The sequence below is a fragment of the Artibeus jamaicensis genome, unplaced genomic scaffold (assembly GCF_021234435.1).
Source record: "Artibeus jamaicensis isolate MK-2021 breed Jamaican fruit bat unplaced genomic scaffold, CSHL_Jam_final contig_354, whole genome shotgun sequence".
Taxonomy (NCBI): domain Eukaryota; kingdom Metazoa; phylum Chordata; class Mammalia; order Chiroptera; family Phyllostomidae; genus Artibeus; species Artibeus jamaicensis.
Window position 1 is genome coordinate 16,109,721 of NW_026521803.1, and position 27,851 is coordinate 16,137,571.

The 27,851-nt window shown below is 42.2% G+C and overlaps 1 protein-coding gene across 1 annotated transcript in view; it reads left to right on the plus strand.

Annotated features, from left to right (window-relative positions):
• Nucleotides 1–23,813, plus strand: part of DSG2 (desmoglein 2) — a 39,470-nt gene extending 15,657 nt beyond the window's left edge. The window contains exons 4-15 of the mRNA XM_037165628.2: nt 560–721; nt 866–1,010; nt 1,693–1,859; nt 4,018–4,155; nt 4,273–4,458; nt 8,456–8,721; nt 11,258–11,400; nt 11,696–11,923; nt 14,333–14,560; nt 17,058–17,179; nt 18,353–18,697; nt 20,300–23,813. Coding sequence (XP_037021523.2) covers nt 560–721; nt 866–1,010; nt 1,693–1,859; nt 4,018–4,155; nt 4,273–4,458; nt 8,456–8,721; nt 11,258–11,400; nt 11,696–11,923; nt 14,333–14,560; nt 17,058–17,179; nt 18,353–18,697; nt 20,300–21,310 — 3,141 coding nt within the window. The 3' untranslated portion in view covers nt 21,311–23,813. The remainder of the gene's footprint in view (nt 1–559; nt 722–865; nt 1,011–1,692; nt 1,860–4,017; nt 4,156–4,272; nt 4,459–8,455; nt 8,722–11,257; nt 11,401–11,695; nt 11,924–14,332; nt 14,561–17,057; nt 17,180–18,352; nt 18,698–20,299) is intronic.
• Nucleotides 23,814–27,851: the final 4,038 nt, after the last annotated feature.

A 27,851-nucleotide genomic window follows, 5' to 3' on the forward strand; every position in this document is an offset into this window, starting at 1 on the left:
TCTCAGCAGCGACCTCCCAGCCCCAGTGCATGTTGGGAAGCCTATGGGCAGAAAGTGTAATCCCGACGTTTCAGGACAAAGAACTGACCAGGCAGGTGGGTGTGACGGGTTCAGTGATGTCTGAAGGAGGAAAGGGAGGAACTGGTTTCCTCCTGTGGAAGTGTGCCTTCTTCAGAGGATCAAGTGGATGTATGAAGGTCTTTTTTCACCTTGTGTGCTAAATTTAAAATCTAAGCCCTTCCTCCCAAAGATGTATCCCTAAGAATATCTTAACTTTACAGCAACTCTAAGAAGCAGGCAATAGGATCTCCACTTCACAGACTAGAACACTGAGGCACAGAGAGGCTGAGGGGACTGTCTTCGAATCATCTGGCCCGGGAGCGGCTGAGACGGGGTTAGAACCAAGGTTCTCTTTCACCCGCATGTCTGCCCCTGAGCGCTTGTGTTTTCCCAGCTCCCTCCTGTCAACGTGACAGCTTCAGAAAGAAATCTTATTTTTAAATATCCGCATGTTACTTATCAAGTTTAACTTGAGCCATTCCTGTTGTTTTTATGTTAGATACATTCTGATATTGCAGAAGAAAAGGGAATCAAAATCACATACAGATACACTGGAAAAGGCATCACAGAGCCACCTTTTGGTATCTTTGCCTTTAATAAAGACACTGGAGAATTGAATGTTACCAGCATTCTCGACCGAGAAGAAACACCATTTTTTCTGGTAAGAAGAACAATTTTGTATTTATTCGTTTATAGTTTTTCTTTGGTAACAGTCATCATTTGTCTTCCTAATTTTTGATACTATGGTAGGTTAATTACCTTAGCTTAAATCTGACCTCTTCTGTTATTTATGCCCTGATTTCAGCTAACTGGTTATGCTTTGGATAAAGAAGGAAACAATCTAGAGAAACCATTGGAACTCCGCATTAAAGTTCTCGACATCAATGACAACGAGCCGGTGTTCACGCAGGACGTCTTTGTTGGGTCTGTGGAAGAGCTGAGTGTAGCACGTAAGAGTCCGCTGTTTTTATAAATGTCACCCAGAGCCATGTCACCCCCTGATGTAACTGAACATGAATCCTGTATCTGGGTGGAGGCTGAGAATCAGGAAGCACAGGGCAAAAAGCCTGTTTCTCTAGGTTTGGAATTTTTGTGTGTGTGTGATAAGTTCAAAACAATTCACGTGACTTTTTTTACTCTGAGTACAGATGTGGTGGCTAGCTGGCCTTGGCCCACTGGCAATACTTTGCTGGCATTCGACTTCTATTATTTCTACTGTCAGGTTCAGTGACAATATTCAACACAGTGTTCTACATGAACACTAGCAGGAGGGATTCCTCTTGATCATAGTGTAAAGAATAGCTGTGCTTCTGCTGAACTGTGGATATGTTAGTAAGCACTTATTTGTATCTGTTTGTTCTTTTTTTTTGTATTCGTTATTATAACCACTTGTGGCTCTCCTGTAGCAAGTGTTCAGGACTTCACCCTAACCTTGCATTAACCTTGGCTCTGCCCTCATCTTGTTTTTCCCACCCCTGTAATCCGTTTGCACTCATTTCCTCATCCATTCAACTTTTCGATACTGGTAAACTGTGATTTTGATAAGCACCTGAAATCCTTTTTTGCAACAAGCTGAAATGATATGGAAAATAACATGAGTTTCATTTTGGATGCCTTTGTTTCTAACACCAGATACACTCGTGATGAAGGTCACGGCAACAGATGCGGATGACCCCAGCTCTCTGAACTCTAAAATCTCCTACAGAATCGTATCTCAGGAGCCTGCTGGTTCTCCGGTGTTCTACCTAAATAAAGATACAGGAGAAGTTTATACAACCACTATTACCTTGGACAGAGAGGTAAATTAATATTTTATGATGCTCATCTTTTAAACTCTCCTTTATTCTTTCAGGCTGTCTTCTATTTCTTTTTCAGCTTTTCCTACTTTGTTGTGTATTTCTCATTCCCGAGATGCGATAACTCTCGGAATTATCTCCTTCTAGGGATGTGCTGTCCACTGCGGCAGCCACCAGTCATTTGTGGCCATCGAACACCTGAAATGTGACTAGTCCAAACTGAGATGTGCTATAAATGTAAAATATAGCGGATTGGGAAGGCTTAGTATGAAAAGAAAGAATGTAAAATGCTGTCTTAACAATTTTTATGGATTATATGTTGAAGTAATATTTGGAATACTGTGAGTTAAATAACATATTTTTAAAATATGTTATTTAAAACCTGACCAGTTTCTTGTTACTTTTTTAAATGCGGCTGCTAGAAAATCTAAAATTCTGTAAGGACCGGACTGTTGTGGGGCCCCTTCAGGCAGGATTCTGTTTGCTAGAGAGTTCTGACCTGTGCTTCTGTGGCGGAACACCAGGAGTCTCTTCTGCTGGTAATGGGCGTGCCGCGGAAGGCCAGAAGTGCAAACAGCAGCCCTGTTTGGGTAACAGAACTGTTTGTAAAGGAAGAAATTATTGTAAATCCCAAACTGGAGGAAACTTTGAGTAGGTTTCCTAGCAGGAGTGTCCAGCCTTTTGGCGACTCCGGGCCACACTGAAAGATGAAGAGTTAGTTGTCTTGGGCCACCCATTAAATACATTGTGACACATAATCGCAAAAAAGCTCATAATGTTTTCAGTAAACTTACGGTTTTGTGTTGGGCCGCATTCAGAGCCAGCCTGGGCCGCAGGTTGGACACTCTTGCTTAAAGGCTGTTCTGTCAAACATTTCTCATTTTTATTTCTAACTCAGAGGGAAACTTATAGAAGAAAAAAGGGAGATAGAGGTTTTTACAAATGCTACATACTTTCCAATTTTTTACTTTGTAATGCTACATACTTCACAAATTCCTTTGTAAAGTACTTCACAAAATACTTTACAAAGATTTTAACAACGTGCATGACGATCCTAAGAACACTGTGCTGTCATCAGACATAAATCACCAGCCAAGTGCAGTCAGTGTATTTTGTATTCCTTGGAAAAATGATTTCACTCTGCCCAGCGAGGGAGAGGGTTGTGCCCCGCTTTCCTATCAAGATCTTTGTAAAATTAAAGAATTTTATTGCATTTAAAACTCTACTCCATACCTTTGGACATGACATTAGAATGGACAAAGTGGTATTTTGAAGTCGTGTGGGTTTTTTTCCATAGGCTGCTATTTTTGAAGTGTGGAAAGTTTAGACTTACTGGGCGTTGACATAGATGAACCCATCCCATCCCCCAGGAAACCCCGTGAGGCAGAAGCATATGTTATCCTCATTTTATGCAGAAGGAAACCGAGGGTCAGAGGGAGTCAGTGCATCCAGCACAGCTAGTAAGTGGCACAGCCAGAACGGGAGCTCAGGCAGCTGGGTCCGGAGCCTCTGCCGTCCTGCCTGCCTTTCCCTGCGTAGTTCTGCCCGCACGGCAGACCCGCACGCTGGCGCCGGCCGCTCTGCTCTTCCTTAAACTGCATCCCCCCACACTGAGTGAAGAGCCATCAGGGGACCACATGGAAGAGAAGGGTTCCCTTTGTCGTAACATCTGAGATATCGTTCTCTAGGACACGCTGACTTAGAATCCTCTCTTTCTGGAAGTCTGGACAAGTGTTTTGGGGTACAGGGCACCTTTGCTGAACTATTAGTTGAAAATGAATTGTAAGGCAAAAATTTCCTGTGGCCCCACCATCACCTCCAAGGTGGAACAAACTACGTTTTGAACAGCAGTCTTGGGTACAGACTGTTTTAAGGAGAGACTCATGTCCTGATAATATCACTAATGACTATTTAAGAATTTGACTTATACCACCAAGGACATACTCAAGAATCTGACTGTCAACAACTGCTCCAGGCTTTTCTGCCCTTCTAAAAAAGATCTGAGAGCAAATAGACATCTTCACACAAATAATAGCAGGTCATGACAATTATTTATGAATAAATTCTGTTGTTTATTTCGTTGACGATACAGTAAGCTGGAAAGACAGATTTGGGAGCGATTTATTTTCACCCCAGTTGGGTATTTTTTATCGCCCTGCAGAAACATAGCAGCTATACTCTGACAGTAGAAGCAAGAGACGGTAATGGACAAATAACAGATAGACCAGCAAAACAAGCTCAAGTTCAGATTCGTATTTTGGATGTCAATGACAATTTACCTGAAGTGAAAGGTGAAATGGTAAGTATTATTTTTATGACTAATGTATCTACTTATTCATATTTTACTTTTATCTAAATATATATCATTTAAATGTGTGTTACATTAAAATAAATATCCTGTGTTCATGTTTTGCAGCTTGAAGGGATAGTTGAAGAAAATCAAGCCAATATAGAAGTTATGCGCATAAAAGTGTTTGATGCAGATGAAGTAGGCTCTGATAATTGGTTAGCAAACTTTACATTTGCATCAGGAAATGAAATGGGTTATTTCCGCATAGAAACTGATACTCAGACTAATGAAGGAATTGTGACCCTTATCAAGGTAAGTACTAAGTGTTCAAGAATGGGAGAAGTTGTGCAGATAAGATTACTGCCATATTTTGAGCCCCAAACACCTGTATTTGTATACTCAGTTAACTGGCAGCACAACTTTTTGAGATAGGAGCCATCCCTGTTAGCCCAAGTCTGTGGTTAGTATGTAGTCACACTACAGTTAATTTCAGTCAGGGGGACTCTGACCCTAACCTGACGACATGGTGCCAACCAGCGTCATCACTGCTTAGCACACTTCCAGTCTCACCTGCTGCCTGTGCCTGACTGTTATTCCTGTCATGATCTCTTGTTTCTACTCATTGTCTCCCAACTATTTCGTACTTGAACGACTCGACAATAAAACCAGTCTTATCATTAATGTCTAAACACAAAAGCTGTAATGACTTGGTAAAGCGCTAAACCAGTGTACCTAATGCTTCCAGGGTGCCTGAGAATTGCTTCGTAAACCTACGTGCCCAAAGTGCAGGCTTCTGGGCCCCAGCAGCAGTGATCTGGGAATTGAGTCGGGCTCGGGAACTTGCCTTTATAACAGAAATTCCCTTGTGATTCTAATATAAGTAGTACGACTGTTATGAAACATAATGTTCTAACCTCGTGTACTTGAAGCAATAAAGGAAAAGTTAAATAGTCATTAAACATATAGATAGGTCTTATGCATCTGAAACTCATTACCCACACAGGTTTTTTTAAACAAAAATTACCGGACAGATTTTTTTTTATCTATCAGAGTGAGTAAGGAAGAATATCAATGTATTTTTAAATGGTTTATGGCAGAATTGCTTTATCAGATTTTGGAATAAAAGACAAAGCTATAGCTCTCAAAATACTAATGTTTCGTGAATCACACACAGACAAAAATTAATTGTCGAAGTTTCCAAGTTGTTGCAAAAACTTAATAAATGACAGAGCAGGAAAAGATCTAACGGTAGCAAAAGGAATAAGGATATAAATGTATAAGAGAAAAAATAACTTCAAGTTTCATGGTAGTAGAGCAAGGGAACACAGTGAGAGCACCTCGTGTTTAAAGGGAAGACACATGTTGTACTTACTAAAGAAATGGATAGTGGCGTCAGAGATGGAACAGGTCCATCTGCTCACGTGGAGGTGAGCACACTTTCAGTCGTCAGGTACATGTGTCACTGTGCTAGATGCCTGAGTGAAAAAGCTTATTACACACACAGGGAGAGACAGTCACTTAGCGAAGAGATAGAAGTGTTGATGTATTGTCAGTGTACCAGGGTGGCCCAAAAAAGGGCATAGTTTTTTCTACCTAAGGGGACGTGGACAAACAACCCCCCCCAAAAAAAAACAGTAAAATTAAGACCTTGGCTGGTGTGACTCAGTTGGTTGGGCCCACAAACCGAAAGATTGCAGGTTCAATTCCCAGTCAGGGCACATGCCTGGTTTGCAGGTTCAGTCCCCAGTTGGATGTATACAGAAGGCAGCCAGTCAGTGTTTCTCTCCTTCTCTTTCTCCCTTCCTTCCCCTCCCTTTAAAATCAAAAACAAAAAAAAATTTTTTAAGTAAAATTAGCATTAAAACAGCAGCCACAGATTGATAATTTCAAATTTACTGTCTCGATTATATAAAAATTTCTTCCAAATCATAAGGGCAATAATCAGGTCCCTTTGAAAAGTTAGACAAAAAAAGATACACAAAGAGCTAATATAGATCTAAAAAGATACCCAACATGATTAGTCACTAGAAAAAGTGAAAATTACAACTACAGGAGATGCCACAGCACACCTATTAGAATGGCTCTAATCAAAAAATTGACAACATGAAGTATCAGCAAGGATACGGAGAGACTAGAATTCTTATGTATTGCTCATGGAAACATACAATGGTACAGCTAGAGTGGCAGTTTTCTTAAATATTCAGCATAGAGTAAGTAGTTAGTGACCAAACGATTTAGTACTAAGTATCCACCCAAGAAAAATAACACAAAAGCTTGTATGCAGATGTCCATAGCAGCTCTTATTTGTAACAGTTAAAAACTGGTGACAATCCAATGTGCATCAGCTGATAAGTAGATAAAATGTCGTGTATCCACAAAATGTAATACTGTTGAGCAATAAAAAGGAATGAAGTACTAATATATGCTACAACATGGATGGACCACTAAAACATTTTGTGTAAGAAGCCAGGCCAAAATGCTATCTATTGTGTGCTTTCATTTATGCAAAATTTCTAGAAAAGGCAAAACAGTAGATATAGAAAGCAGACCAGGGGTTACTGAGGGCTTAGGGTGTCAGTGGTGATTGACTGCAAAAAGGCACAAAGGAACTTCTGGGGGTGAAGGGAAATAGTCTAAAACTGGAAGGTAGTGATGTTTGCAAAGCCACATAAGGTCACTAGAAATCACCTTGCTGTACACTTTGCATGGAGAAATTTCACTGAAGGTAAATTATACTTTGATAAAACTATTGGGAAAAAAGGTAAAGGACAATAGATACTTTAAGCTGTGGAAATGAAGACAGTAAATCATATAAAAACAGTCTCAGCTTTGTTAACAAATGAGTTTAAAATCTTCAATACTGCTAAAAATGGCAAAATTGAAATGATAAATATGTTGACAGTTATAAAAATAGTAATGTATGCCCTTATACATTGCTCTCGATGCTGAAAATTTTCCCACTGTTGGATCATTATGGCTATGAACAGAAAACTGTGAAACGATTTTGGTTGGCACCAAACCTGGCTCATTTATTTCAAGGTTGTCTTGGCCTTCCATGGTCTTTGAATACGAATGACATTTGTCTGGAAGATTTAATTCTCATCCATCATACATGATGCCATCAAAACAAGCATGCTAAGTACAAGAGCATCCTAAAAAAAATTTTTTTCACAAAGACTCTACAATCACAAAGCATGTTTTCTTTTCATTAGTCATTTTCTGTTGTGTTCTTGTCCCAATACCATGGTGACCCATATAAAAGAGGGAGCAGGGGAAGTTATTTCCCATCTGGAACACTACTGAGAGGAACACAAATTTCATAATCATCCAAAAACAAAGGTGAACTGTAATTCATGTAAACTCATGTAATGTAGTTAATGTTGTACTAGAGAAACCAGCAACAAGTCAGTGCATCTAAATGGCCAGGGCTACTAGAAGTAAAAAAGTAACTGAGCTTAATAAATGTTGACTTTTTCAGTAGTAAAATATAGCTCAACAGAGGAAAAATAATTTGTGTAAAAATGTTCAGAGCACTATAAATTACATTGCAAATAGCCTGAATGCCTAACAATAGAATGACTAGGTAAAGTATATCTGAATAATAGAAAACCATTGAGATATTTTTAAAAAGAAAATAACATAAAATCTGTATACAGTGACAAAGTGAATGAAATGTACTTTATACCACAACTCACGAAGAACAGTATTTGGAGTGAGGTCCATCTTTTATGGCACAACAGCAAACCATATATTAATGGACATTATGCCAAAAGGAGCGGGGGTAGGTTCTTTGTTAAAACACAGTGAAAGCCCCTGGGTTTAAGAAAGGTAAACATTGCCCTTCCTGGGAGGCTCCATATCTTCCTGTGCTAACAGGTGTGCAGTGAATGTGTCGGGGGCGGGGCTGACGGTGCCGCCACTATTGTGTAGCCCTTTCACCAGAACAAACCCAGGAGATACTTTATGAAATATTAACTTATATTAAATGTCTGTTAATTTGTTTTCATCCAGTAAAGAAATCACTTCAAGTTGTTAAAATAAATTTTTTTCAGTGGTTTTGGCATTTTAAAAAATAAATTGGGATGTTTCGTAGTCATCCTTAACAGGTACAAATATCAAACTGACAGACTTGTAATGGCATGTAATTGTTACCAGAGAGTTGGAGTACTCGGTGCTGCCCCGTTCCCCATCTGTTACATGGTTGTATCTAACGTTAACAGCACAGTGTGTGCATGTGTGCGTGTTCTAGGTGTGTGTGTTCTAGTTGTTTTCTCTTTTGAAAGAGGTCCCTTTGATTTTGCCTTCCTAGGAATTAGATTATGAAGAAATGAAGCATCTTGACTTTAGCCTCATTGTCACAAATAAAGCACCTTTTCACAAATCCATTAAGAATAAATACAAGCCGACACCCATTCCCATCAAAGTCAAGGTGAAGGACGTGAAAGAAGGCATCCGTTTTAAAAGCAGCACCATCTCAGTTCGTACTAGCGAGAGCATGGACAGATCAAGCCAAAGCATGATAATCGGAAAGTTTCAAGCCTTTGACGAAGACACTGGAAAACTAGCCCATGTAAAGTAAGAAACTGTGATGGCCATATTTCCTCATTCTGAATTACTTTAAATGCCTGTTTTCAAAAAATCATAATGAAATGTAAACATTTCACTTCTTCTCACCCAGCATTCTACTTCCCTAAAGGTCTGTAGATTCCGGTTTCCCCAGACCCCATTCCATCCACAGCCTGAGTGCGAGGCTGGGTCCCTCACCTCAAAAAGATCTGGCTAGCGAAGGATGAAAAACTTTCTAAAATCTGTTTCATTTCCTAAAAGAGTACTCAAGAAAGTAGCAAATTTTATTGCAAGTTCCACTTGATACCAGTTTGGTTAAAAGAAATACTTGCCTAACGTGTTTTAATATGGAGAAACCAGTTTCATTTGTACATAAATATCAACAATAACTCCTTATTTAAACCATGCTATTTGGTTCAGGGACTGATGAACCCTTTATGCTTCTCTGGGTCGTGGTGACCTGTACTCAGATACAGGTGTTGAGGATCTAGTAGATGCCACCACTGTGCTGAAAGGGATTGGGCTGTGCCCCCTCTCTAGTGACACCTTAGTTAAAATTTTCTAAGTAAATTTGCATCTTAGATTACAGAGCCACGCATGCCATGGAAGGACAACCCACAGAACGAGTATTTATGGAACTCAGTTACAGTGATTATGGCTGAATTTAAAGAAGCCTCGCCTGCCACCCAGACGCAGAGTTGTTTGGTTGCTTATCTGTGCTTATGCCTGGGTAAGGACACTTACCACAGTGTCCCTGGGTGCCAACACTTCACATCGTGGTCGACTGTAGCAAGAATAGGAATGTGAACGTGAAGAAGCTTTTCAACAATCTCTTTCCTTTTAGTGGCTGCTTTTAATGGAATTCATCTTCCAATAGTAGCAAATAGCCTTTTCCCAAAGTAACATTAAACAGTTGCCACTGTGTTTTCTGCAGTGTCTTAGCGACCAACCTGCTGCTTCTGCGTTTAGTCGTCCAGTTTTTACTTCCACGGCTCTTACCCTAACAAGGCAGTCCCTCACTGATACTCCTCACAGGTGATTATTACTCACTGCCGTCCACTGCGAGGCTTATCCATTCTAATTAATTATCCTGCAGTAATACTGTGGCTGTTCACTGAAACTTGTTTCCCACCTAACTATTTAAGTTTGGATGCTGTTTTTATTAAAAGTGATGACTATATCACGAGTTATGTTCTGCCTGCAAAAATCATGAGCCACATCTCTCTAGTTCTTTTATTCTCTACCAGGCCATTGCAGAACTTGAGAATGAGAAGGGTCTCAAAGGTCAATTCAAACCTGCTGTGTTACATGTAAGGAATGGGATGCACGGCCAAGTTAAATAATGTTCTGATGTTTCCCTAACAAATTGGCGGTTGGTATTTAGAAATGCTGATGAGAAAAGCAGAAGAATTATTTCCTTAACTGACTATTTTACCAATTATTCCTATGCACCAATTGTTTGTAGGTATTTGGCATAACGTGAGCTGCCTTGCAACTTGGAATTCTGTCTTATTTTTATCATAGAGAACGGAAACTTCCTTAAATGAGGCCACCTATGAAATGTGACCCTTATCACTAAGACCCTGCCTTTATTATTATTATTATAAGTACAAATGTGGGAACCACTGATGGCAACAGAGTCCAGGCTTTACGATTCCAAACATGAAATTCAGAAACACTCATGAAAATCCAAATGTATTATCACTTACTGGTTAAAGTATTAAAGGGCAGAAAGTTTAGTTGAAGTGTACAGGTGGCATTTTTTAAATAGCACTATAAGCAAATATTGCTAAAAACTGGCCACTTGATATGCCTGAACAGCCACTTAATAGAAAGTAAATTATCAATCTGATTGAATGAACCAATTGCTCATGTGTTTGGTTTATATTTGCATATTTTAACTTGGTATTGAATTACATACATTTCTAAAGGCATGATATTCTTCTTACCTTTCCCAAACGTAACTCCTTCTAAATCACTTTCCTTGCTTTGAGGCAGAAAACCCAGAAATCACTTCATCAGCATTGTTTTTGCATTTAACCATTTCTAATGGAAAGAAACCGATTGCTCTTAATAACTAACAGTATTCCAAAATGTTACAGTACTTCCCCTTCAAGGCAGCCATTGAGTTTTAAAATATAGGTAACATGCCAATAAACAGTAGAATGTAAGACTGCTTTTATCCACTGAGTCTTGTTGAGTCACTAAGTTATTCTCCACAGGTTTACCCCAAATTTAAGGGAGACTAAACTGAAAGCTGTGAGACAGGCTGCAGAGCAATTTCCAGCCCTCCTAGCTTGGTAGGCGAGGGATGGTCACCCCTGCACCTGTGTCTTGAGTGTGTTACAGGATTAAGAAAGTTCCCAGATAAGAGCAACATGCACTAGAAAGGCACTTTTAGGCTGGTTTCAAGAAATTAAAAACATTCCAAACTAATACTTGTAACAAGAACTTATACAATGAAGCAAAAATTAACCTTGAAAGAGCTGTAAATGCTAGAGTTTCCCTATCCATAATTCAAAATTAATTTTATGTTTTATAACAGATATGTCAAATTGGAAGATAGAGACAATTGGGTCTCCGTGGATTCTGTCACATCTGAAATTAAACTTGTAAAAATTCCCGATTTTGAATCCAGATATGTCCAAAATGGTACATACACTGTGAAGGTTTTGGCTATTTCAGAAGGTAAGTTATTAAATAGGTATTTTTCTTGACTGTATGTATTTGGCTGTTATTTTCCAACATTGGAGACCTTCTTTTTGATCTTACAGAAAACCAAATCTGTCCAGTGGATAAACCTTCCCATTTCTACTTATTTAATGGATTCAAAGAGCTGGACCTGAATATGAAAACATGTTTAGAATAGAAAGGGTCCTAATTCGTTAGTGCCCTTTTCACCCAAATGGCAGAAGAATTCAAACTGTGTTTGTTACCAGCAATATAACCAGAATATACATATTTTTTCTTTCTTGTCTCTAAGATTCTCCTAGAAAAACCATCACTGGCACTGTTATCATCACAGTTGAAGACGTCAACGACAACTGCCCCACACTGGTCAACCCCGTGCAGAACGTCTGCGAGGACGAGCAGTTCGTGAACGTGACCGCGAAGGACCTGGACGGTTACCCGTACAGTGACCCTCTGACTTTCGTTGTCGTTGACCACCCCGCTGGAATGGCAGAAGAATGGAAAATCGTGCACAGAGAAGGTGAGCAAAGTCGTTGGACTACGTATCTAAATACTAAACAGGACAAATCTAAAATCTTTATAATACAGACTCTTTTTTATATTATATTTTCAATACAGCTTTTCAGAGGGATTATAAAATGAGGACTTGAACCTCGGGCATAGCGTCTTTTACCTGGCTATCATAAATAGCCCATTTGGAACAACAAAAGAGAGAAGAAAAACAACCTAATGTCTTAAAGATAGCTGGATATTTTCTAAATTGCTCTTGAAGATGTGGTTTTTGTCTCAAAAGCTGAGTACCTTGTCTGTCCAGGCGAACAATCAGACTAGGTCCCTTCTAAAACAAATCTTGAAGTATGGTGAGAATTTCATGAAAAATGATACTCATTGCCCTGGCTAGTGGTTCAGTGGACCGAGTGCCCAGCCTGAGAACCGAAAGGCCACCAGTTCGATTCCCAGTCAGGGCACATGCCTGGGTCGCGACTGGGTCCCCAGTTGGGGGTTTGTGAGAGGCAATCAGTTGAAAGGCAACTGATGGTTTGTATCTCTCAAATATTGATGTTTCTCTCCCTCTCTTTTTCTCTACCTAGAAGTAGGGAGAAATGTGATCCTTATCACTAAGACGCTGCCTTTATTATTATAAGTAATAATAATAAGTATTATTTGTAATAATAATAAAATTCCTTATATATAACAATATATAATAATAATATAACAATAATAAAACTCTTTTCCCTCTCTCTAAAAGTAAATAAATAAAATCTTTAAAAATTTTCATGACATTTATTGATCACTTATCATGTATGTACCAGGCCCTCTGCTGGCCCTTCATATTCATTATTCATTTAATCCTTTCTCCATAACATCATTCCCTCATTATCGCTGAGGAAACCTTGACTCAACTAGGGCTAAATAGCTAGTTCAGGGGCATGGGCTGGTGAGTGACAGACACAGCATTAAGAAGGGTCTGCCTGACCCCTCCATGCCAGATGGCGCTGTGCAGATACCCGTATCACTGACGTGCCTGCCTTCTTGATGCAAGCCTTTGGGTGCCCTTCGGGGTGGTTTTGAATGTACGAAAACCTATTCAGAAAGCTGCTTTTTCTAAACAATTAGTGTTCACTTCTGAAAAGTCTCACATATAATACAGAAGCTTTTCTTTTTGTTCAAAGTTTTTCTTAATTTATGGTTTTATTGTTGTTTTAAGTCTAACAAATTTTTGCAATCACTTTAAGTGGCTTTTAATAATGTTAAAGTTGGTGATGGGTACCATGGGGATTAATTATGTTCTTCTCTCTATTGTTGTCACTTTAAATTGCCTTAATAAATTTTTTAAGGACTGATAAAATAAAGATCATTCAGTGGAATGTCGTTTAACTTGCCACTTGTTTGTCGCTGTATTCCCAGTACATAAAACAATTCCTAGCATTTGGCAAACCACTCACATTTGTTAAGATTAATCATGGTCAAAGTAAGGCATGTCCAAATCCTACCCTTTGATATTGACCCGCACGTTCGGAGTGTCTGGATCAGTTTTAGCCGGCACAGGAATGAATTCAACAGAGCAGTTAAGCAGCGTTCAACCAGTGCCTGTGGGCTGGCTGGGCGCCAGGAGCAGCCTTTCACCTTGGCGCTCGCTGCAGGGGTTGTTGTGTGACCCACAGGCCCCAGTTTCTTGCCTGCTCATGCACCCCAGGTCCAGAGGGCCCTCCTGGGCTGGAAGTGGACCCTGGTGGCCGTGAAGTGAGACAGGGTGCAATGGCAGCTTGTTGGGGATGTGGTCTGGCAATCTGAGAGGAGGAGCTTCAAGCTGACAGGGATGAAGACACTTTAGGTCTGGGAAGGCCCTAATGTGGTCTGCATGCACCTCTAGTGCCGGGTAGGACCCACTGACTCAACTGAGGCTGTAACAAGCACCATTCGAGGAGACTTCAGCTTCCACATCAGTAGGAACAGCATCCCTGCCAGCAGCTCCGTGGAGGGAGCCCGGCTGTGGTTCCAGAGCAGTGAGCTGGTGGACTGGGCAGACGAAGCCCACCGCGGCCTCTACTCAGCCTGAGCCTCGGGCCACCCGTCTCTCCCAGACCACCGCCCTGTTCACCTCCTGCCTAGGCCCAGTGCAGCCGAACCAACTTTAGGTGCCTTTTGGCGTCCCGAGCCAGCGAGAGAACAGACCAAATCTTTTCCATACCAAAATGCCAGACTACCTTTGAGGTGTCTCCAAAAATGGGTAGTTTAACCTTCCCTGCAGGGGAGACATTAAATTCATTGTGCCATGCAAAAAAAAAAGGAAGCAAGAGAGCAGTTAAGAAAGAATAAAGCTTCTACCTGGAGCTCATTATTATGAGCCATGAAAGAATGTTTCTATAATTTAATCTTGCCTCTGCCTTGGTAATCGCTCATTTTTCTTTGCCTCTTACCACTGCAGGTTCCAGTGTGTTGCTACAACAAAGAGAACGAAAACTTGGGAGAAGTGAAATTCAGTTCCTGATTTCCGATAATCAGGGTTTCAGTTGCCCTGAAGCGCAGACCCTAAAGCTCACAGTTTGCGAGTGCCTGGACGGCAGTGGCTGTGTGGAGGCGCTGCGTGAGGGCTACGTTGGCCTGGGGCCTGCAGCGGTCGCCCTGATCATTTTTGCTATTCTGCTCTTACTACGTAAGTGTTTTTAAAGCCAGTCTTTGGCTCTTTTAGTAATTAAGGGCACGACTGATGTTTAGTTCCCATAGCAATCACTGATTTCTTTACAGTTACTGCTCACCCCACTGGAACACTTGAGGGTGAGGAGGGAAACAAGAACTGGTCGTGGATAAATTCACCGAAGGTGGTTATAAATAGCACTCCTCAGAACTTTGTTATAAAAATGTGTTATGTCCTGATTTAAATAACCAAGGTTATCATGCATGATCTCCAGCCACCTTTTAACAGATCTTGTTGGTGTCCCCATTTTTTTTCTTTTCATTGATTAATTTTGAGAGTGAGAAGGAAAGAGAAACATCAGTTTGCTGTTCTACTTATTTGTTTATGTATTCATTGATTTCTTCTTGTATGTGCCTTGACCGGAGATTGAACCTGTAACATTGGCATATCAGGATAATTCTCTAACCAACTGAGCTAGCTACCCAGCCAGGACTTAATTTTTTTTTAATTTAAAAAAACTTTTTAAGTTACAGTCTACATTCAATAATATTTTGTGTTTAAGGTGGACAGCACGGTGGTTAGACAATCATATACATTACAAAGTGTTCCCCCTGATATTTCCAGCACCCCCCCGGCACCGAGTATAGTTATTACAATATTATTGACTCTGTTTCCTGTGCTGTACATTACACAGGAGTAATGTAATGTACTAGTGACTGTTCCATCACTATTCTGTGACTATTCTGTGACTCCCGATCTGTACTTCTCAGTCCTCGCCCCTTCTTCACCCATCCCCCCAGCCTTCCTCCCCGTGAGCCTGTTCTCTCGATCTGTGAGTCCATTTCTGTTTTGTTTATTCATTTATAGTTTTCTTTAGATTCCACATATAAATGAAATCATGTGGTTCTTGTCTTTCTCTGACGGACTGACTTCACTTAATCAGTGTCCGCATTTTGATAATCTCTGCAAAGGAGGGATGTTGTCTCTAGTGCCCAGTGCCTAGAACAGGCCTTGCCCACAGGAGGTGCTCAGACCTGGTTTGCTGCATAGATTTGGATTATGGACACAAAGTTATTTTATAAACTCATTTTATGTTCCTTGATCTTTGCTTTGCACATTCAACTTCTCAGAACCACCCTCCCGCCGACCCTATACACTCTGTTGGGCTTGCCCTTCACCTGAGCCAACAGTAGTGACACCTCTGAGTGCGTCCATGCCCTCTGACAGTGACAGCCCGTCCTGCCTGCCCTGCATGCCCTCCAAAGACCTCGGGTTTCCTTTCATGAAAGAACACAGGACTGCAGCTTGGGGTCACGTGGCCAGCACTCCACTTGACCACCGAGCATGGGCAGACGACCATCTTCGAGGCAGTCCCAGCTCTCTGTGACGAGGAAGAGCTGCTAAAATTCATCAGTAGATGTGTAGTTGAATGCACAGCACTCAACAGTTTGCAATGTACTTTTATACCATATTTCTACTTTATGATGCAGGCACAGAAAACGACTTGTCTCAGCTTCCCAGGTTTGTAGGGAGGTCCAGGAGCTGGGGCTGCATCTTTTATGTGGGGATTCCTGGCACCACCTCCTCATCGCACATTCCCCAGGGCCTTCTGGGTATTTGTCACATGGTACACACTCAATAAAAATTTGTTGAATTTGTATAAATATTGGATTGCCACGAGCTGATTTCAGTCTTTTTATTACAGTAGCTATGACAGGGTTGTCAACTGTTGTGCGTAAAAAGAGTCTAGAGAGTAGTCACTTTGTCATTGGAAGATGACAAATGGGAGTGGCAATAAAACCTGGTGTGATTTGCGGTGCACTGCTTGCGGGGTGTGGTTTATTCTTTACTACCCGGGTCAAGAGGCCAACACTGGCCTTCACTTCCTCCTGGAGGTAGAATCGAATTTGAGGACGGAGCTCTGAGATTGGATTGACTCTAGATCTGTTCTCAGGGTTTTAGTGTAGAATCGTTTTAGCAATTAGTTGACTTAAACCTCAGTGAGTCTTCCTTTTGCCAAAATCTACTGTAGGATGAACTGGTGAAGAATACAAGTTCCATTGCACTTGAACATATGAAAATGTTTCTACCCTGAGGAGCTTTTGATTTTTTTAACACATAGATATATTTTTTTGGATAGTGAATATTCTCATATTTAAAATTCAAGTGGTTTAAAAAACCAAAAAAGTTCATCTTTAAGTTGGTTTCTTTGATTTGGATACCATGGAGTACAGTCTTGGTGTCCCACCCAGTACCCACGCTCAGTTTCTTAATGAGGGTCGAGGCCTCTGAACCTGCTCGACCCCCTCATCCTGCCTGTCCACTTTGGTGTGGCTCTCCCCAGACAAGCAGGTGAGGTTGGCTCGGGGTGAAGAAGAGAAAAATAGAAGTAGTGCTGTAATAAGTAAAGACTGAACTTTAGGAAGTGATATGCCAATTCCAAAATTATATAACATAAATTTTTTAAAAGTTCAGGACTCACCTTTTATTTGTGTTTAATTTTGTTTTCTTCCAGTTGTACCCCTTCTTTTGCTGATGTGCCACTGTGGAGAGAGCGCCAAAGGCTTTGCCCCCATTCCTGGCACCATAGAGATGCTGCATCCTTGGAATAATGAAGGGGCACCACCTGAAGACAAGGTCAGATAATCCAATATCAATGGAAGTTGTCTCCTTTTCTTCTTTTAAAGGGGCCTTGGGAAGTGTTTGTAACATTTCAGGTCATAAGAGAGTAAAGTGGGCCTTACAGATTTCATTCACATGCCTTTGAATAAAACCTATTTTGTGCTTGTTGCCAGGGCAGAGTTGAGGTGGTGCTGCTGTTCTGTGACAGGCCTGGTGTTGCAGAGAATGCAGAGCAAAGGTTAGAGAGAGCAAGAGTGTGGAGAGATTTAGGATGAACATATTTATTACTAACAGTATTTCAAAACCAGGTGCTTCTGCATTGTCACTTCCCTTAATACATAGGGTTGGCAGAGGTAAGCCCACCAATCCATAACGGTCGTAAAAGATCGCAAACCCCCCTGTTCTGCCTGCGTGACAACCACCTCCCACTGTTTCTTTACTGCATCCTCACCCTGGGTCTCTCATCACCATCTTCAGTGAGCGTCATATCTAATACGACGTGATCAGCATCAAGTGTCAGAGAACTCAGAATACCAGTGGCTTAAATACATTAACGGGTGGTCCAAGACCATCATGATGATTTCATATGGTTGTAGGCTTCTTTTTCTCATTGTTCCTCCATGGGTGAATTCCATTCTCTGCTGTCTTCCTGCTCCAGACAGACACTGGCTGCTGTGCCCATATTCGAAAAGCCAATAAGAGAAAAGTGAAGAACCGCTCTTGAAGAACACTTCCCAAAACATGCATTCTCCATTCTGCTCTGCTTGAACCCACACTAACCAGAACTTGCATGGCAATTTCTAGTGGCAATAGAGGCTTAAAAGTATAGTTTATATTTAGGATGACCATTTGTCCAGCTACACAAAAAAATAGCAGTTGTATAACCATAAAGAAGGCATTAAACTTCAGAGGAAAGTTGAAATACAATTGGTGCCAATAGAATAAATGGGCCAAGTCTATATTTAAATAACTTGTTTTCCTTTTGGATGATAATCATCTAATAAAACAGGAAGATAGAATGGCTCTTCAGAAGACTCAAACAGAAGTCAGTCCACCCAAAGTAATTTTCCTAATTTGCTTCTGAGGAAATAGCTTATTCCCACTGTATGCCCACTTAGCTCAGATCCTACCAACCGTGCTGACCCTTCATTTTTCCAGCTCAGTTCTCAATTGTATTTGCCCTCACAGGTGGTGCCATCGCTTCTGACGGCGGATCACAGAGAGAGTGTAGTGGGCAGTGGCGCAGGAGTTGGAGTAGGGGCTGTAGCAGTCAAGGAGTCCACTGTGAAAGGGAGCAGCTCGGCTTCCTTTACCAGAGTGCAGCATGACATGTCCGAGGTGGACGGGAGGTGGGAAGAACACCAAAGCCACCTTTCTGGGGGTGCCACCCAGGTGACAGGGACAGCAGGAGCCGTCGTAGGTGGTGAAACCATAAGGACCACAAGAGCCACGGGGGCTTTCAGAGACTTGGCTGGAGTTCGAGCAGCTGCTACTGCAGCGAACGAGGAATTCTTACGAAGTTATTTCACTGAGGTAAGCGTTGGTTTTTAGGTACAAGGGAAAAAAACATTTATACATGAATGTGGTACTATTAGGCTGATCATTGCCTCAGATCTGGATGGGACTTTGGTGGTTTTTTTGTTTGTTTATGTTTATGAATTCTTACAGGTAATGAGGAAAGAGAGCTATGACCCGCTGAACCAGTCAGCTAAATTACGTGATGATGACAAATGACCCCACAATCTGACTTCTCACAATGGCTTTTTTCACATTCATCTTTTTGCCACCAAGTGCATTTCTGCTCTTCATTCCAAGATGCAGAGAGAGCAGATTGTACCTGGGAAGCTGCCATCCTTGGGGCAGAGGGAACATAGCAACGCAGAATCTTACAGTGGCTCCTAAAGCTGCTGCCTTTTTGGCACTCAGATTTCATTGGCCAGAGCAAGTCACATGACCAAGCCAGATGGCAGTGGGGCAGAAAGTGTAATCTCTCCCCAGGCTTTAAATATGAGACCTGAAAAACACAATCTGTGATGTCCACTTAAGTGTTGTCTTCTGAATGAGAGCCCTTGGCTTCACTATGGAGGCGGTTCACAAAAAATTAGGAAGAAAGTGGCAGGCAAAAGGATTGGTTACAGCCTGGAAACTCACTTCCAGAATTAGGAATTAGAAGCAGGACTGGGTGCCTTTCTCGAGAACGAAGCCCGTGTGTCCCATGGGCAGAGTCAGAGTGACACGCATCTGGAGGACACTTGAGAGAAGTAAGGTGTTGGGCTTCCACGGAGGCCAATCTATTTCTGTCCTCTCTCCCATAAATGGTGACACCTTACTGGAGCGCTTTCCCATTTTCTCTTTCCTTCCACGTCCCTCTCTTCCGCGTCATCTGCCTGCCCCTAAGTATTAACTTGACCGGGAGAAAGGGATATGTCAGTGTCGGGGAAACCACGTAGTGTCCCCTCTCTGTTTCACTGCGCAGCTCCATTCTGGTCCCCTATTTGTTGTGTGTTGGTACATTTTTCTTCTCTGCTCCAGTCCTGCTCCTGGCAGCCTTGGTTACATATGCATGTGCAGCTTTTAATTCAGAAAGCATTTCAAACGTTCAGAAAATAGGCAAGAAGAGAAATTTTGAACTCCTGTATACTGTTTACCCAGATGACACAAACGTTAGCCCCTAGAGCCACGTCGTCCCACCCTGTCTGCTGTCTCACACACGCACGCGGGCACTCGCATTGCAGTTCTCTCCCTCTCCGACTACACAGTGCGGTGAGCAGACTCAGAGGCGTAGCAGTGACACCTACAAACTGGAAGGTACCCAGTCGTCCACAATGATGTCTTACGTAGGGATTGTTTTTCCTGCCCAGGGTCCAGACCAGCATCCTGCACTTCATTTAGTTGTCCTGGCATTTTAATCTCCTTTCATCTGGATCTGCCCCCTCTCTGCCTTTGTTATCTTTCACAATATTAATATTTTTCAGGCTGCTGGCCAGCTGTGCTGTAGAATGCCCTTGAGTGTGGGTTTCTCTGTCGTCTCCCTGCATTTAGACTCAGGCTGTGCATTTCAGGAAGGAATATAGTCTTGTTCTTCAGTGAAGTTGTGTCACTAATCATATACCTCTGTTTTTATTGACATTTTAGAAAGCTGCCCGTTGTACTGAGGAAGATGACAATCACACAGCCAAAGATTGCCTTCTGGTCTATTCTCAGGAAGAAACTGAGTCTCTACATGGTTCCATTGGTTGTTGCAGTTTCATCGAAGGAGAGCTAGATGACCATTTCTTGAATGATTTAGGATTTAAGTTCAAGACACTAGCTGAAGTTTGCTTAGGTCAAAAAATAGATATGGATATGGAAATTGAGCAGAGGCCAATCCCTGAGAGAGAAACAGCTTCTCATTCACTCTCTGAGCAAACAAGGGTTAACTCAGAGAATGTCTATTCCTCTGGAAGTAGCTTTCAAGTTTCAAAACATTTGCATGAAGCAAATGCAGAGCAAATAACGCAGGAAATAGCCACCAAAAAGTCTGTGTCTTCTAAGCAGGATCAAAAGGTAGCTACACCTCTCCCTAATTCATTGGCTTCTGGTAGTGTCACAGTGACAGAAACCTTTGCCACAGGCTCCACTGTTTCACCACCAAGCACTGTGATCCTGGGCCCCAGACAGCCGAAGGGCCTTATTGTGACGGAGCGAGTGTACGCCCCAGCTGCTACCACGGTAGACCAGCGTTATGCTAATGAGGGTAATGTCATGGTGACTGAGAGGGTTATGCAGCCCAACAGGGGCCTGCCTGGTCTTCTGGAAGGCACTCCGTACCTGCCGGATGGGCCTTATGTTGTGGTCAGGGAGAGAGAGAGCTTCCTTACTGCCAGCTCAGGTGTGCAGCCCACTCTGGCCACGCCCAGTGCGGCAGCAGGGCAGAACGTGACGGTGGTGGAAAGAGTGCTAACACCCGCTTCCACCCTGCAGTCCAGTTACCCGGCTGCGGCTGAAACCTCCATGACAGCCGGAAAGACCGTGGTTTCTGGAGCTGGAGTCCCTGGCCCTCTCCCAAATTTCGGTTTCAAGGAGTCTGGGCATTCTAGCTCTACTGTAACCACGGCGTCCACCAGAGTCTCCAAGCACAGCACAGTGCAGCGTTCTTTCTCCTGAACGGTCAGCCGCCGTCGGACCCAGAGCTGAACGAGCAATGAGTGAGTTCCTGTTTTCAATGGGCCTGCCTTTCCTTGCGGCTCACAGACATAAGAGGTACCTCCACCAAAGTAAAACCTCAGTCACTTTCAGACCATGGACCTTGCTCTCTTAGCGTCCAGGAGAGACCTTCAGAAATGCCCTTGGACGTCCCAAGGGTGTAACCATGACAGTGTGTCTTAAGTGCCTTTCAGTGAGTTGTGGCCAAACAATATTCACAAAGCAAGTTCAACAGAGAGTAAACCTGGCATCTAAGAATATCCCAGAATAACACGGAGCGTCCGGTTCCTCAGCCGCACCGTAGAGCAATCATGAGCCAACGGGGCTGCTGCACACTGTGCCCACATTTCACGTTGCTCCTCTATAGCCATTCTTCCCGCCCCAGCAGCTGTCAAACACTCATTTACCCAAAGACAAATGCACAGTTTGGGTGACCGTTGTGCTTGTTTTCCTCAAGAACAGAGGCCTTTCGGTCAGTGTCACAGTGATAGAATTTTGGAACATTGACATGGTAAAAACACATGTTTCTGTGCATGTAACTTTGTGTTGTGTGACCTTAAAAATAACATTGTGTCTTCCCTTTGTCCCTCAATAATGAAAATAGTGAATACCTCCAATTCAGCTGAATAATCCAGGGGAAAATTCATAAATACAAGATCACTTTACTTTTTATAGTAGTAATATACTATTTATAAAACCTCAGGATATATTCTATTCTAATTTTGCACAGCTGAACTAACCACTAGACCATTTACACTGTGAGAAGAACCGTGCTTATTTCAACGCTTTTGTTTATCCTCAGTGTCTAACATGGACGCCAAAGCAACAGCTGTAGAATGAAACTGGATGATAGAAGCCACTCTCTTTAATCTGTAATTTCAAAACATGGAAAGACCTTCTCACTTCTATAGTGATGAGTTTGAAATTAAGATTTTACTCTCTGTCTCAAACTCAACACATCAAATATGTAATTGATATGAATTTGTATGTCGTCCTTGGCCCTTTTTGAAAAGTGATTTGGGTATTTTGACCAAATAAATAGATTGTATTTCTATTGCTCCTTGAAAGAAGAAGTTATTCCAAGTTGCAAAGTATATGTGCCTCTGAGTAACAATTTATATAAATACTCTTCACAACAAAAATAGTTTTCCTACATTTCAAATACTGTGTAATTTTGTGGGTTTTCAAAATATTCTGCTTTGAGAATGAAATCTTTAAAAATTTATTTTTATAGCACATTTATAGAAATATTGTTGACTCATTGTGTAATGTAAAATATTGATACTTTTTGCTCCCACAGACTGTCTGTGAATAGAAGATAAATATCTTTAGATATCATAAGTCAATGGCCAAAGCGAAGGTCCTTCTTCCCTCTGAATTTTGTGCTCTCTACTTAGTAGGTGGTGTTACTTTTTTTTCAATGTAGACTTAGTAGTTGCACTTTGCAAGTACGCAACGGGAGAGTCACTGCCGTGTGAAACGTAAAAATGGCCTGAGTACTTCGAACAAAACGTGGTCTTAAACTTGCGGGAGCGGTCCAAAAACGCTAGCCTAGCAAATGTGTCTAGTGAAATCACATTTTCTTAATGGTTCTTTGTTCCCAATAGGTGATTTATATTAGCTTTTACATTTATCCCTGGAAAAACTATATTTGTATGTGTATCATCAAAATATTTAAATTAAAAAAAACATGCTCTTTAGAGCAACTCTTTGCCCGGATCTTTTTATTGCTCTGTCCTGTTTCACAAAGAATGTAGCTGGTGGTTGAGAGCCGAGCTGGCGCCCTGAGGGCAGGTGCCTGGTGGACTTTGGTGTTTTAATTAGAGCTGCTGACACCAGCTCAGCCAGCCCCTTGGAAGAGCACATTCTCCTTCCTAAGTAGGATAGAAGATAAGAAGGCCCAGTTAAATCTGAATTTCAGATCAATATTATGTTTTTATAGTGTAAGTATGTCCCTTAGTAAAGAATTATCTGTTACCTGAAATTCAGATTTAACTGGGCGCTCTATTTCTGTTTGCCGAGTCTGGCAACCTTGTTCTTAAGGGACTGAAGTTGGCTTCCTGCCCAGAACAACACAGGAGGTACCTGTCGCATCGGCTGCAGAAATCTTACACGTCTGATCCAAAGAGAGAAAATCATGAAATTGAACCAACATTGAAGGGCTGTTTTAGCTGCTTGTCATAGTTTACAGGGGGAAAGATCAAAGTTCCTGCCTGTACTATGATGTCATGTTAATAAATACTGTGGACACTGGCACACCGAGACACCCTGTGGCGTGAAGATGGTGTTACACTCCTGCGACCCCAGGGCTCATTCCCCAGGTGGCACACGGGGGCAACTTTTGGTTGATTTCATGAATCTGCCGACTATATCTCCATCATTGCTACATCAAACTTTATACAAGAAAATACTGCTTATCAAGTATCGCCTGGAAATCATGTATTTCAGATAACTTTCAGATTATTAACTCTTCAACATATCAAAATTTCTTGGTCTCATTAAGTGTAGTTCAAATCCTCTCTGTCATTACTAATTGTTTTCTCTACTTTTTTTTTTTTTATTAAAGAGGGATGTTAAAATCTCCAACTGACTGTGGCTTTGCCCATTGCTCCATTAAATGTTTTGAAACATGCTATCCCTGTGTTATTAGGCACTAACACGCGTAGGATTATTGTGCCTTTCCCCCAGAATTGACCCTTATTTCATTGGGTAACGTCTCTGTCTCTCTCTGGTTACGTTCTCAGTGTTGAAATGAGTATCACCACACCAGCTTTCTTATGCCTAGTGTTTGTGTATCTTTGATCTTCTTACTCTCTACCTGTCTATGCCTTTGGAATGTGTTCCTTGTAAATTTTTAGATAGGTCTTGCTTTCTCGTCCACTATAACAATCTCTGATATTTCATAGGAGGTTTTCATTTACTTAACAGCAGCTATTCCTAGGGGCGAGTTCAAGCCTGCCATCTTGGTCTTTGTTTTCTCTTGATCCCATCCGTTCGTTTGCTTCTCTGCTCCCTTCCTGCCTTCCTCTGTGTTGTGTCTTCTAGGATTCTACTGCAGCTCCTCTCCAGACCTTTTAACTCTACCTCCTTGTGTTTATTCTTTAACTGGTTGTTCTTGTTACGGAAATGTAATCAAGAACAAGATCTCTCCTGCCCACATAGAAAGACTACCCAAAAGTAGAAGAGAAAACAAACAATTTTATTATTGAATAAACATTAAACCAGAATGATAACGTGCATCACAGACACCTCACACAGAAATGGCAAAGATAAAAATCTCACATTTTTGTATGGCCAGGTAGATACAGCCATTACGTACCTGTTCACCACAAGATACGTAAGAACCTGTCCTCAGACAAGACTTGCTAGTACCACAGCTCGTCTTAAGTTCACCTGGTAATTGCAGAGATCATTCTGTGTGCTGACTGCCTTTATCTGAAGAGATCATGAAACTTCCGGTACGTCCATGACAGGCGGCTGGCCACAGCTTGGGTCCAGGCAGCCATGGAGGGGAGAGAGGAGTGTGATCTCTCATGATGTCTGAAGAGATGAGCCTCAGGGCCTTGAGAAAGACATTCCATCTTATAAAGCTGGCAGTTTTAAAAAGATGTATCATGTGAAAGAGGCAGAGAAAGAAAGAACAATGACAAGTTTTCTGGTTTTGTTTTTTTAAGAAAACACTCAAGATGGGAGAGGGGAAGGAAATTATTTTTTACCAGGAAAAATTTTTTTTTCTATTTTAGATTTATTCTTACACTCTGTGGCAGTGATTTTCAACTTTTTTCATCCCACATCACATGCAAACTAAGTATTAAAATTCTGTAGCACACCAAAAAATACATTTTTGCCCATCTGACAAAAAACAGGTATAACTTGGATTTGTTCGCACTGACAGCTGTTGTGCTGGCTGTTGTCATTTCTGTATTCGACAGTCTGAGGGGAAAGAGGTCAGTGTCCCTGACTAAGCAGTGAGGCGTCGCACGCTGTAGAAGTTCCCGCAGCACCCGGTTGAAAACCACGGCTCTAGGCTACGCTCTAGGTGGTCAGTGCCGGCCCACTGGACAGCACAAATACGGGCCATTTCCGCCACTATGGAAAGATTCCTTTTTGGCAACGTAGCTGTAGAAATTATATTATGCATCTTTAATATCGCAGCCTACCTTTACCTATTCTACTACTTCACCAAAAATGCACATAAATGCTGAACGTCTTCTTCATGTATTTTGCTGTCTTCAGGTCCCTGATCTTCACACTTAGGTTCTAATGGAGCGGCCCTCCAGCGTCACCTCCCTTCCCCCACACCTTCCAGCAGACTCCCACCCACGCACCCACTGGGTTTAGTGCGTCATTGGCATGAATATTCTGAAACCTGTATCAGTCCAGTTGTGAGTCTAAGTGGACTCATTGGTCCACAGATAACAGATCCCCCACCAACCCAGGAGCCAAGTTGAGATATGAGATGAGGAATGTGGACCTCGGCCAAAAATCCAGATAGGCCCTGGGCCCCAGATTTCCCATGTGCCTCCTCTTATCCACTCTCCATGCCTTTGCACCCCATTCCAAGCCCCAGGAGCTAGTCCTTCACCGGATGCTTCAACAGGTGTCAGAGCCCTTGAGCCTCTAGTCGGGCTTGGCCAGTGGGAGGCATTGGCTGGAGACTGGTGAGAAGGCGACAAATCAGGTCAGGTAGTTCTTCTCCCTAAACAGCAGCTCCCTTTCTAAGGTCCAGGACCTCCTTCCTCGCTGTCCGTGCTCCTGGAGCCCCATTGGTGGTGGCTGCCCCTCCCCCGACTGCTGCCAGCCTGAGTCTAGGACCAGGACCCCGCCTTGAGCTCAGCTTTTATAAATGATCCCCTAAACTCCTCACCTCCAGCTGCTTCCCCTGGACCATCACTGACACCAGCATTCCGCTTCTAAATAATGAATCGTTTTTACAAATCATGAGAACTCCCCTTCTAAAAAACCACACTGTATTAAGCCCTGGTTGTTATGGCTCAGCTGGTTGGGCATTGTCTCGCAAACCAAAAGGTCTCAGGTTAGGTCCCTGGTCAGGGCACATGCCTGCGTTGCAGCTTCGGTCCCTGCACCTACGAAAGGCAACCAAACGATGATTTTCTCCCTCTTTTTCTCCCTGCATTTCCCTCTCTCTAAACTCAAAAATAAAATAATTTAAAACAATCCCGCCGTGTTAATATGCTCTGGCTGCCATACAAAGTGTCGCTGACTGGGTGGGTCAAACAAGACATTTACTTCCTTACGATTCTGGAAGCTAGAATTTCAAGTGTAAGGCGTGGACAGAGCTGGTTTCTTCTGAGGCCTCTGCCTGGCTTGGAGATGGCCCTCTTCCCCCAGTACCTTCACACGGCCTTCCTGCTCGGGTTGTCTGTGCCCAACTTCCTCCTCCATCCCAACATCCTCATTTTAACTTAATTACCTCCATAAAGAACTTAGCTCCAAATATAATCAGATTCTGAAGTACTCGGTGGTTAGCATTTCAACCCGTAACTTTGAAGAAACAGCTTACCCCATAATAATACCTAGTACACAAACAGACTGAGCTTGAAAATGTGTACTACTTTTTTCCCCGTGAAAGTCATGAATTTCTTTGTCCAACTATTTGGTTAATTAACAATACACATTACTTGTCACAGTAACAGCATTTAAGCCTGAGTTGGAAGCAGCCTGAATGAGGAGTCTGTAGCTCCAATGAGACTTGAGAGGAATCTCCAAGGTGACCGAAGAAAAGCGCAGCTGGTGGCGTGGCCCCTGAATCGTGGGCCTGGGGACTGCTCACTTGTTTTATTATCCTGTCCTTTCACCCAAGGCTGGGCGCCCAGCTTCCCCTCATCTGCTGCTTTCACCGTCTTCTAGTGGGAAGTTTGGTGTCACGATCCTCTTGAGTTGGACCCTGCGGGAGCAACCTGAGGCATGTCAGTCACCCCAGTTTTACCTGAATTTTATTTTCAGGAAAAACACCATAGTCTATGCAAGATTCAAATTTATACCACGTTCAATACCACACCATAGGGGGAAGTGAATTGCAGGTAGCCCTTGGGGGTAGTGCTGTGGAAAATTGGGGACATGCACAAAATACAATCATAACATCTTCTAAATATACTCCTGCTACCTGAAGCCCAAGTTGAGTTGTTTTACCCATAAGCTATGTGAACATTGACCTGTTATAGTTCATGTTCCTCCACATGCAGATCCTCTGAATGACAGAAATAAATGGAACAGCAGAAGCACAGGTACCTAAACCTCTGCACTTCCCAAAACCGTGGAGCATTGGAGTGGGTGTTATATGCTCTCTGGCCACAAGATGACACTGTGTACCCAGCAAAATATGCAAGGTCCACCTGTATCAAAGCTAGGAAAGAAAAACTAAGCAATTCAAATAAGTTCATAAGCAAGAAAAACTCGCAAAGCCAATACTTGCCCTTGCCAACTGCTTTTGCTAACTGAATTTCTCCCAGATAAAGTGTGATATGCTTTAGGACTGCCT